An 11,230-nucleotide genomic window follows, 5' to 3' on the forward strand; every position below is an offset into this window, starting at 1 on the left:
ATCGACTTGAAATTGAACTGATTAATTGAACATCAAAATACATTAATCAAAGTCAACAACGATGCAGCAATATCATAATTTGCCCTACTAATGTGCTTAATTAGCTTAGGAATTGCACGTAAGTAGCCAGTGCATAAAGTCCATTTGAAGCCGAAGTTTAGAAAAAGTGAATATTATTCCTAATAATATCATCTCAAAATATACCTAATTAGATTGAGTGAGGTCATTCTATCACAATATTGAGTTGGCCCGAAATGAAAAATATCGTTGATTTTCATTTTTGCCATTTTTTCGGGAAACCCCCCGTGAATTTTGAAGGACATGCTCTGCAGAAGAAGGTACATTTTAGGTACAATTATTATCAGCCATAAAAATTCAAAAAATATCTTTGAGTTTTATTTTGGCTAGTTGACCGGCAAATCGAAGTGCCCCGAAATTTGAACCTCAAATATTATCCAAACGAGAAAGGTACAATTAAAAATAAATTGCGGTACAACTAGGGGACATTCATTCTAGAAAAACTAGTGAAACTAGCAGCAGCTAGCAGCGACTAGCAAGCACTAGCGTATTATAGACTATAATTTATAGTCCAAAGCAAATGAATTGAGGCATGTAAAATATATTGTAGCATGCGTAAGTCGCTTGCAAACGAACCAAGTGAATAGCGGAGACGCACGAAAACGAAGTGAGTGAATAGCGACAACGAACGTTGTTATCCGTTGCCGCAATACACTCACTTCGTTATCGTGCGTCTCCGCTATTCACTTGGTTCGTTTGCAAGCGACTTAAGCATTACTGTTGATCACTGTTATCTTGATATGGAAAAAAAAAGTATGTTCGTTACCTTCTCCGTATGTCCATCATATTCACGCTACGAATGAAGATGAATAAGAAAAGTTATGCGTGCTTAACAAAATAAAAAGTGATTGTAGCAAATCGCCAATAAAACCATGCCACCTGCACCGAAAACTATTGATCAAATTGGAAATGCTTTTAAAAATGAGCATGTCAATCGGCTTTATGGACAAAATATTACACAAATATGATACTGAAAAAAATCAACACATGTCTCCGATAAATTTGAGTAATTTTTTTTGTTTTCTCTTCTGAAAGAAGACAATTCCGTTTATTTACGTGTAATAACATGACGAAATGTTAACTGCAGTGCAAATCATTCATGACCGATTTTGAGATTCCAATGAGAAATGCCTTAAAATCCGTGTACCCAAATTGCGAGCACAAGACTTGTTGGTTTCACCTGACACAAGCAGCAAAAAAAAAACATGTCGAAGTTGAGCGCACTCTCTAAGCTGATCCAGAGAAATGGAGAGGCCCGTACAATTTACAAGAAATTATTAGCGTTGCCTTTGCTGCCATCAGATTTAATAGTAGCGGCTTTTCATAAGCTGAAGACACTTGCCCTATCTAAATTTAAACAATTTCAAACGTATCTGGCATATTTTGAGCGTCAATGGCTTCGAAAGGTAATTGAATGGGTCAAAATAAAAACAAACTTGTTGGCATATTTTAATCCGCTTTTCTTTAACAGGAAGGAGCTGAAAAAATTTCAGTGTATGGGCTTATCACGCGTACTCAAACTGCTGTAGAGGCGTACAATGGATATCTCGGCCGAAAAATCATTTCCCATGCGAACTTTTTTGTTCTTATCAACGCCTTACGAGACGAAGAATTTCACAAAAGTCGCGAGTTTGGGTTACTGTTCACAACTGCAAACCCTCCATTGCAACGACGCTACTATCGTCTTCGCGACGAGAAAATTAGTAAAATGGATGAAATGTTGAACAGTAAGCAAATCGATGTTGACGGATTTTTGAATGGAGTTACATGCCCTGATAACAACATTTTTAGCGACGAGCATTTCTATTTCGGTTATGAGGGGATATCAGATGGTGAAGATGAAGAAACCGAGCCAGTTGCATCCATTTCATCCGACACAGGAAGTTCTGTAATCTCAGGCAAGACCTGTGTAATTTGTCTTGAAGCAACAAGCGATGTGCTTCTTTCGTGTGGGCATTTTAAATATTGTTTAAAGTGCTTTGAAATGGAACAAAAATATTTTAATGATAAATTGGTTGAATTCGAGTTGGGCCGACGGGATATTGAGCCAAAATTTAAATGTCCATTATGCCAACAAATCATAAAAAGCCATATGCATGTAGAAAAAATTTACGTTGATTGATATAAAAATATTATGTTCAAATAAATTACATACACAAATAAATTGTGATTTTTTTTCGAATTTTGGCCACAATTTCTCAAATTTTCAGAAAAATGTATGGGGAAATTGTGGCCATTAAGTTTTGGATATAAATTCCCCACCAGTTTGGTAATATTTTCCCCGGGAAATTATGTCCAAACCGAACTGGAAATAATTTCCTTGGATTTTTGGCCATAATTTCCCGAATATAAAATATTTTTCTTGGGGAAAATATGATCAAATTTTATAAGGAATTATTTTCTTTGATATTTTGGACATAAATTCTCCATTCGATTTGTATGGGGGAAATTGTGACCGGGGAAAATATGACCGGTCACCTTTCTTTTATGTATCATACGATACGTCTAGGTAATTTCAAAACACTAGAAAAACTAGCAGCTACTAGCAGCACTAGTGTACTCACTAGTAATACTAGTAAGCGATTAGCGAATACGTAAATAAAACTAGCTTACTAGAATTGCTACGAATGTCCCCTAGCGGTACAATTAAGTACATTTTTGGTACAATTATTTAAACCTAGTCCCAAGTTTCGACTTTCACATGTGCGGACATTCGAATATACATCCAATTTGACCCCCCTGATCAAAAAACCGTTCGTATGTGTAATTATGTTTAACTTGGTATTTCTACAATGATAGAACATCAAAAGCTTATTTTCAACAAGTTTGTATTTTTTACTACATTTATTAGAAAAATTATCAAGAGTTGGAAGATTCCAACAAAAAAACTTATTTAAAACGTTTCTTCTGGAGTCTATTTAGTGTAAACTCCTTATTCGTATGAGTTGTGTATTTGTTTTAGAAGCTAAGTCAATATATTGCTTCGCACGTGCAATTTAATAATCTATTTGATGAACCCAAAATTTAAAAAGAAAAATTTAAAATATTTCATATTCAACAAATACTGTAAATTTACAATGCTGGTTTTTGAATATAAATTGTAGTATACCAGCAAAAATGTGATAATAACGAAAAAGTGTTTTGAATTTAAAGATGAAATTATTCATTGTTTTGTGTTTTATTACTTTGGTGAGTAAAGAGTTAGCTTAGAATATTGTTCGATATTTGTAGTAGGGTCTATTAATTTGGGAAATTATTTAAAATGTCATAAAGTCCATGGATTACAATTGTAAAGCATTTTCAAGAGCTTTCAAATTAGAATCAGAAATAGACGTACGTGTTCGAAAAAAAGTCAATTTTGTCTGTCCGTCCAGCAATAATTTAAATACATTTTTAGCGTTCAGAAAATCGCACTCTTAATTTGAATTAATTTATAGATAAACATATTTTATTATGCACAAAAATGATCTGTTTAATAGGAGATCTGTGCTTCACCTGGCAGCTCCCGTAATGGTAAACATAAAAGTAAGATGAGGTTCCCGCTGGTTTCGATTCAAGGACATTTTTGTGTTTTAAAACGTTTAACAATTTTTAGGTAAGAACGTCATATCGGCTTCACAGCCTTTTTTCCCAGTATCATCCTTAAGTGGAATGATTAGAGAGATGACAACAGACATTGGCATTGAAAATATTGGTAAAGCTGCAAGCGAATACAATGGCACTACATGGATGGAAAGGTGAACCCGGACATATTGATTTTTAATCGTTGTACCTATTTAGTTTGTCGATTTCAACACTTTCAGATGCTGTGGCATGAAAATTCAAGACTATTCAAAAGTGTTCAAAAGATTCAATGGATCCCCAGTGAATCCTCAAGACGAGTAAATTCATATTTGAAGAAAAACATTGCCAATTATCAAAAGCACTCAATTTCAAATTAAATTTCATTTCAGAGGTTTTTTTTCTTTCTTAAATCCCATTATTCAACGAGTGAATAGTGTAATAGATGATTTCGATGCAGTTTATCCGGACCACTTTTTCATGCGTTTAGCTTTTGAGTTCGTTGGTGATTTTTCCAATCGACTTTTAACAAATATTCAATCTTTATTTTGAATTTCAGTGATATTGGCGCACTTGAAAAAATTGGAGATGAGTTAAAGCGACGCTGCGATAACAATCCGTATGACATAATCATGTTATTATGATATAATTATTTAATTTCATTTCTTTTACAGAGAAATGTCGGATATTGCAAAAGAGTTTATTCAGAGAGTTTGCATCGATATACACACAACAATTTGCAAGTTAAAGGGCGCAGATGGTCCACATGAACCGGTTGTTGTTCATCAACAGGGTTATGATGATCAATAATGCAATTTAATGCACTCAATATCCCGAGTTTTTCTAAAAACGGTCTCCATTTTTTCATAATTGATTTTATTTTATCTTATATCGGAGGAGCAAATTATAAACTGAGAGTAAAAATAAAAATTTTCATTGTTTCAAACCATAAGCCAAAAAAGCATTTTTTCACATACCTAACTTATCTGAAATTACAGACATAATATTACTTGAACAAAAAAAATTCTCGTTGTTTCATGCATTGTTTCTTTGGAAAGTAAAACCAATCGAATAATACTCAGCCGTTTTACATACAACGTTTACACAGTGTATTACAACGCGGTCACCTTGCGGCAGAGCTATGCGTCGGTCGTATATATTCTTTATGTATATAGCGATGACCATAGCTCTGCCGCATACAAGTGTGAGCGGATCGAGTCTCGCATAGTATACATAAATAATACATACGACTGACGCGTAGCTCTGCCGCAAGGTGACCGCGTTGTAATACACCGTGTAAACGTTGTATGTAGAACGGCTGAGTAATTCTCGAAAATACCGAAAATTGATATTGTTTTTGGTGTTTGTAACACACCCAAATTCCATTTCGTGGATGATGTAAAACAAGAAAATGATCATTCAATGTAAATCATGAAAAATACACGGTCATTCAAACATCGTTTTTTCTTGTTTGTTCGCCCATGCAAAATGCAGGCTTCCGAACTTTGAACAAATGGTTCGTTGGCAATTTTATTAGTCAATATATGGACAATCTTTTTTCAAATGGGAGATGCTCTGTCTAAAGATATGGTGCCGCATATAAAGTAGTACGTTTTACACGTTCACAAGTTACCTTTTAATGGCAGCGCTATTCAGAAAGAATTATAATAATAATAATGTTTATTCACCGCCAAAACTGGCTGAATCATAGTTTGTGTAGGGAGCCAATATAAATGCTGAGGACGTCGATAAGAGAAGACCGATTCAATATGCTAAAATGAACGGTAAAATGAAAATTTACCATTTATGGCAATAAGTTAAATTTTGGTTTTCCGAACAGGCCACATTGAAACAGCAAAATAATTCCAACAAAGCTTATAAAACTACAACCGAGAAACAACGATGTATAAATAATACTTTTGATGTAACGAAAAGAAGGAAAAAATGCATTTGGACAAAAAAATAGGAAATGATGAATCAAATTGATAAAGAATGATTGAGACATAAAAACAACAAAAAAACAGTTTCATTCGAATCATTTTTAGCATTACGACTGATTTTTCATTCTTCCATACTAAACCTGCAATCAGAATGCCTTCGGTCAGTTCACAGTTTTTATAAATGTTTTTTTTTTTTATCGTAAAATTCTATCTATTAATCAATTGAGAAAATAACATGCTTTTTTAAGATTAAACAATATAAATTGAAAGAAAAAAGTGTGAATTTGAATAATAATATCAGAGACTTTTATTGTTCAAAGTATGATATTTATTTAAATCAAAAGGGATTTCTGGTCGAATTATCGTCTGCTAGTCGAATTGTGCATCTTGTTCGTCGAAGAACGAATTTTATGGTAAGACGTTGGTGTATATCCAACTAAGGTACTTGGAAACTCTCTGTTAACATAAAAAAATTGAAATTTAATTGAGAAAATTCTTAAAAATGAATCAATGAACGAACAGTGTACACGCCAGGTAGGTCCACTTGACCGCACGGTGTTGGACCGTATGAAACTAGACCCACTAAATAAGTATGGTTACTGTTGTTTGGCGTCCACATCAACGGTCCCCCCGAGTCCCCTATTTGCAACAGAAACAACAATAAATGTTTGAATTGAATTCGATTATTAAAATGACATTTGTTTTTTCAATTAAATACCGTTGCACGAATCCTGATCTGCTTTACCGCCAGCACACAGTTGATTAAGTGTCAGGGAACGATATAAACGTTGACATTTATCTTGAGGGAAACCTTCAATGTTAACCATCAACTTGATGCTACTTACAATATCTATGAAATCAACAAAATGTTCAGTAAAAAATATGTATGAAAATGAAATGCGACTGGAGCTACGTCTTAAAAAAAATGAAAAACGTACCGCTCTGAAATGAAACCAAAAGGGGAAAAATTAGCAAATAAAATTAAGATTTTGAACATTTTTATGAGTAAAGACATGACTATATATTGTGTAACAACCTCTGTTTGCCCAAAGCCTGTTGATAAGATCAGACGAAAGAAAGTTTGTTTATATTAATACACACCGATTACTACAAAGAAGACTTTGTTTATAATACCTGCAACGGTTAACCCAATGTTATCAAAAATTTTGTTGACCATTCCCACTGCACTTGGGAGGCAGATGGGTTTGATCGATTTTGTATAGTTAACCGGTTTTTCCAAACGTAATAAAGCAATATCATTTGCAAGTGAATGTGAATCGTAGAATTCATGTGGAATGACATCTACGACTCGAACATCTAAAAACGGATCTGCCCGAAATGCTCCTTGGTTATCTGGATTCGTTGTTTGGTTCCATTCGCCAAGTCTAACGCCTTACATAAAAAAATCATATCAATTCGATGAGTCTATATTTCGTTTTTCTTTTTTTTCTTTTTAGTTTACCGCTTGTTTTGTCATTCGCACAGTGGGCAGCTTAAAATTTGAAATCGAATGTTATTTATTGTCGTTCATTGATTTTCATATTTGTTATATACCTGTTAAAACGTAGTGATGATTTATTAAAACACCACCACAATCTAAGTATTTCTGACCCGAATCAGCTGAAATCAATAAAATATTAATCACATCGAAATGATATAAATTACTGACATTTAAAAAAGAATTTGACTTACGGAAAGTGTATTCGATTAAGACCATCCAAGGGAATTCATAAATTCTGTAACAAAAATTCTAATTAATTCTGTATTTATCAGATTTATCAATATCTATTTATCTATACATACTGGGTTGCCTTTCCACCAATTATACGAGAGCCCAGTGGAACCGTATCTGAAATACCACAATACGGCGGCTGAGGCAAAAGATTCGAAGAAGTCTGATACTTCATTGGTCTTGCTGGTCTTTTTGGAATTGGTGGTCTATCGACTGTTGGTGGTGTTGGAGTCGTGTTTAATTGACAACAAACCTAAAAGGTTTTGTTAAAGTGTAATCATTTGAAATGTAAAATATGTTATTGAAATTACCTTTAAAGCATTGGTGAGATCACATCTACTATTACGCAGAAATTCATCTTGATATCTCGATAGTTTTGTATTTGTTATCATCAAATTGTAAACAGGTAGACACTTTTGAGCATCGATACATAAACCAGCTCTTTTAAAAGGCGTTATACAACGCTGTTCTGAATTTTTGACTAAAAAACAAATGATAACAAATTATTTTAAATTCGAATTCATGTAGGTTTTTTGACAAACATTTTAATCTTACTAAAATTTGAACTTTCTACATGCGATAAGCTGATTTAATTCGTTTTTTCTATTTAAACCAAATTACGAGAATAATTCATCATAATTTTGATTCAATTCTTCTTACGATACTTTTGAGTAGTTTCAAAGTTTGAAATTCAAGTTATCCAAATTTGTTGAGTGCCAATTTTTTTTTAACATTTAAATTAAAGCGATCGAATTTTTATTGTCTTGATTGCAAAATGTTCATTTGAACAAGGAAACTGAATGTGTTGGTGGGCTTTGATGTTCTTAGACAGTTCAATAATTGTTTTTTTTTTTTTCATTATAAGATCATAGAATATTCATTTTTTCATCTATTAAACTGTGCGCACATTGATTTTATTCTATTCATTTTAATAACTTACGTGCTTTTCCAAATTCTATAAGGAATATTAATAAAAAGACTAATTGGATCGAATGCTGCTTCATCGTTGATCAATTTTTATATTATTAAAAATAAGTATTATTAAATATAAGTAAAAATGTATTTTGACTAAAGCGTTCCGTTCGATTTCGTGTCACTCACTCACTGAAATTGTTACTCACTATGAATATTTAATATTTACCGAATACTCACTTTTGATAATTACTTTTGGTATCACCAGCGTCATGCTCAAAAAGATAAGTGTGAATCACAGTATTTTCCGAAAGTTTATCAATTTAATAGCAATGATTATTATTGTGTCACAGACTTTTTTATATTTTCAGTGAATTACTGAACGTTGTTTATTTGATGGATTATTTAAAAATTCCAATTTTTTTTTTACTTTTTTTCAAAGATTTTTTTATTCAAAGAAATAATCGTGGAGCGAACAACAATTAAAACTGAAAAATATTTAAAATCAATCGAATAAGGTCCATTTTGGTGTTGACTTACAAACTGAGAAAAAATTATGAGATGAAACATAAAAAAGGAATGCATAAAATTGCTCTTTTATACAGTGCATCAGAGAATTTGAGCTGACCTGAAAAAAAAAAACATTTCCACATTGCGAATTTTGAAATTCCAATTATCCAATAATAATTGGCATATTGCTTTTGTGTATCGCATAGGTAAAAATATTGGCATTTTTCTGTCTGCTTTTAATCTAATTTTTTGAACGAGTAATAATAAAATACTGTACCGAGCATTTCTGCGAAACATGAGATGTTTTTATTATCACGCTTTATATTGAATATACAGTAAAACCTTGCCCTTTTATTCTTTACTTACCATTACCAACGATTTTCAGATTTTTCGTTAGTTGCATTTGATATCGAAATAATTAGATACAGTAACAAGAATGCAGCTAAGAATTTCAACGAGTTAATCAAAACCATGCTGAAGCTGGTAACTATGCATTGATTTTCCGCTATTGTGCGGGTGTCATTTTGTATAGAAATTCACAACGGCGTACATTTTTTTTCCGTTATTGAAAGGTTTTACTGTTTTATGTTTTTCAAGTAAATTTCTGATTTCAGTTTTTGACATTCAAAAGTAAAAAATGATAAGTCGAATCTTTCTCAAATTTCGCATCTAAAAATTCATTTTTAATCAGCTGACGAAGCAGTTTTTTTATTTGTAAAAAAAATTTCGACGACCTTCAAGGAGAATATAAATGAAACAAATGGAATATGGTCCAGACAAAAATTGAAATCATACCCTTGTGAAAAAAAAATGACTGACTGACTATAAATTAAGTCAATTTTAATCACTTTTATTCGGTTAAAATTACCAATAGATGATTGAAATCGAATATAGTCGGTTATGTTTCAGAGTTAACTAAAAAAGTGTTGTTGACAAAAGTCAGTTTCATATACTTATAGTTAACCGAAGTGAAAACAATAGAAATGATTGTTATATAGTTATGGTATTATTTTTATATCTATAACAATCACTAATATTGTTTGCACCTCGTATCATCGCCTAACGTCATCCAGATAAGCTGAAATATCCAGATGACAAAATGTATTGTCTGGATTTTGTACAAAGAACCTGTGCCTGAGGTGTTGGAAGTTATTTAATCATGGCCGTCCGCATGTCATCGGAATATAAAAAAATGTTAACAGTTCAATGAGTGGCTCACAGTTTAAGGAATATGAGAAATATCTACATCTACTTATGTTACACCCTGTAAAAGATTTGTACCTACGTCAGAAATCATTTCGAGTCCACGATATCGATAGAAAGAAAAAAATAATCATTTTCCAAGAATAAACATGATGTCTCACATTACTGATAATCTACCTTATATTCTTTAAAAACAAACAACAATCAACAATTCTTGGTAATACACGTAAACAAATTGTGATTTTCCTGCAACTCGTGTTTTACATTGAAGCCTTTATTTACGTGTTGCCAATTACAATCCACAGACCTCACAATGTTTAAATTAATCCAAGTTACGAAATTAAAAGCTACATTTTCTGTTCATGAATGTTTATTTTTGTCTCTTTTGGTAAATTTGTATATTTACATTGTTCATAATTTTGCTAGATTTCCATCATTTCGAAATATTTAAAGCTAAAAACATAAAAAAATTCGATCACTGCTGTTTTTTTTTATTAATTCATTTTATCTTTTGATCAGTAGACAAAATTGGTTCAATAAAACTATTTGAATGGACAGACAAAAGAGGTTTGATCTTTAAACTTAAAAGTTTTTTTTGAAGCTTATGTCACATATCAGTTTTAGCAAATCGAGTGATAAAAGCTTGATTTTTACTAAGAATTTGATTTCACTGTGATTATCAAATCTAGGCGAATGAGTACAATGCACACAAAAATATGTCCGAATAAAGTCTAAAATTCAAAGTGACCATGAGAAGAAATGAGCATTGAAGTTAAACAAATATTTGCAGTTAAGAGATTTTTTTTCATCTCACTGATTCGATTCATATAGACAGAGTTGATATCGTCCATTGGCCGAGCTTTGATTAAGTACTCCAAAGATTTGAAAACTTCACAAAAATCTGTCTATCCGATTTGGATCGATTTGTTTTTTTTATATATTCATATTGTACACGATACACGAAGGCTACACACAGATTTGGGAAGTGCAAATTCTATTCTGGGAAATTTGATTGACACAAAACACTTTGAAAAATTAAAATAGCTGGAAAATAAAAAAATAAAGCGAATCTACGCTAATAATAACATTTTTCAATGAAGTTTGAATGAAGCGATTCAATTGACGGAAAATACTAATTTTTTAATTTCTTTTATTGTTGTGAATTAATTGAAATGGTTTTTGATGCATTTTCCTCCTTAAAATGGTTGGAATGTTGTCAAAATGTGACATACCTAACGATGAAAATTAGCCGACGAACGAACCAAGATTTACACCGGCTATATAATGTATGTAG

At 32.1% G+C, this 11,230-nt stretch overlaps 3 protein-coding genes across 3 annotated transcripts; 2 read left to right on the plus strand and 1 right to left on the minus strand.

Annotated features, from left to right (window-relative positions):
• Positions 1-4: 4 nt before the first annotated feature.
• LOC116337627 lies at positions 5-2,318 on the plus strand. The gene is made up of 4 exons (XM_031762315.1): positions 5-118; positions 1,114-1,484; positions 1,550-2,176; positions 2,289-2,318. The coding sequence occupies exons 2-4, from the start codon at positions 1,284-1,286 to the stop codon at positions 2,316-2,318; spliced, it is 858 nt and encodes a 285-aa protein (XP_031618175.1). The 5' UTR covers positions 5-118; positions 1,114-1,283.
• A 905-nt stretch (positions 2,319-3,223) lies between these two features.
• Positions 3,224-4,591, plus strand: LOC116337562. Its single transcript, XM_031762235.1, has 7 exons — positions 3,224-3,267; positions 3,558-3,603; positions 3,674-3,815; positions 3,882-3,959; positions 4,032-4,136; positions 4,199-4,258; positions 4,314-4,591. Exons 1-7 carry the CDS (start codon positions 3,232-3,234, stop codon positions 4,447-4,449), a joined length of 603 nt encoding a protein of 200 aa, XP_031618095.1. The 5' UTR covers positions 3,224-3,231; the 3' UTR covers positions 4,450-4,591.
• A 1,271-nt stretch (positions 4,592-5,862) lies between these two features.
• Positions 5,863-8,402, minus strand: LOC116337262 (serine protease easter-like). The gene is made up of 12 exons (XM_031761683.1): positions 8,252-8,402; positions 7,623-7,792; positions 7,383-7,564; positions 7,272-7,315; positions 7,134-7,199; positions 7,042-7,071; positions 6,714-6,971; positions 6,616-6,632; positions 6,518-6,521; positions 6,298-6,429; positions 6,100-6,218; positions 5,863-6,035 (listed from the first exon to the last, which is right to left on the minus strand). The coding sequence occupies exons 1-12, from the start codon at positions 8,313-8,315 to the stop codon at positions 5,988-5,990; spliced, it is 1,134 nt and encodes a 377-aa protein (XP_031617543.1). The 5' UTR covers positions 8,316-8,402; the 3' UTR covers positions 5,863-5,987.
• Positions 8,403-11,230: the final 2,828 nt, after the last annotated feature.

The sequence above is a fragment of the Contarinia nasturtii genome, unplaced genomic scaffold (assembly GCF_009176525.2).
Source record: "Contarinia nasturtii isolate CC-2019 unplaced genomic scaffold, AAFC_CNas_1.1 Cnas_scaffold_78, whole genome shotgun sequence".
NCBI lineage: Eukaryota > Metazoa > Arthropoda > Insecta > Diptera > Cecidomyiidae > Contarinia > Contarinia nasturtii.

Excerpts from the sequence above, each read along its gene's own strand:
- LOC116337627 (XM_031762315.1), top strand. The coding sequence starts at position 1,284 with ATGTCGAAGTTGAGCGCACTCTCTAAGCTGATCCAGAGAAATGGAGAG. Across the intron at positions 1,485-1,549 it reads AGCGTCAATGGCTTCGAAAG|GAAGGAGCTGAAAAAATTTC; the intron begins GTAATTGAATGG and ends TTTCTTTAACAG. Across the intron at positions 2,177-2,288 it reads TCATAAAAAGCCATATGCAT|AAAAATGTATGGGGAAATTG; the intron begins GTAGAAAAAATT and ends TCAAATTTTCAG.
- LOC116337262 (XM_031761683.1), bottom strand. The coding sequence starts at position 8,315 with ATGAAGCAGCATTCGATCCAATTAGTCTTTTTATTAATATTCCTTATA. Across the intron at positions 7,565-7,622 it reads ATCTCACCAATGCTTTAAAG|GTTTGTTGTCAATTAAACAC; the intron begins GTAATTTCAATA and ends AAAACCTTTTAG. Across the intron at positions 7,200-7,271 it reads CTTAATCGAATACACTTTCC|CTGATTCGGGTCAGAAATAC; the intron begins GTAAGTCAAATT and ends TATTGATTTCAG.
- LOC116337562 (XM_031762235.1), top strand. The coding sequence starts at position 3,232 with ATGAAATTATTCATTGTTTTGTGTTTTATTACTTTG. Across the intron at positions 3,960-4,031 it reads CCAGTGAATCCTCAAGACGA|AGGTTTTTTTTCTTTCTTAA; the intron begins GTAAATTCATAT and ends ATTTCATTTCAG. Across the intron at positions 4,137-4,198 it reads TTCATGCGTTTAGCTTTTGA|TGATATTGGCGCACTTGAAA; the intron begins GTTCGTTGGTGA and ends TTTGAATTTCAG.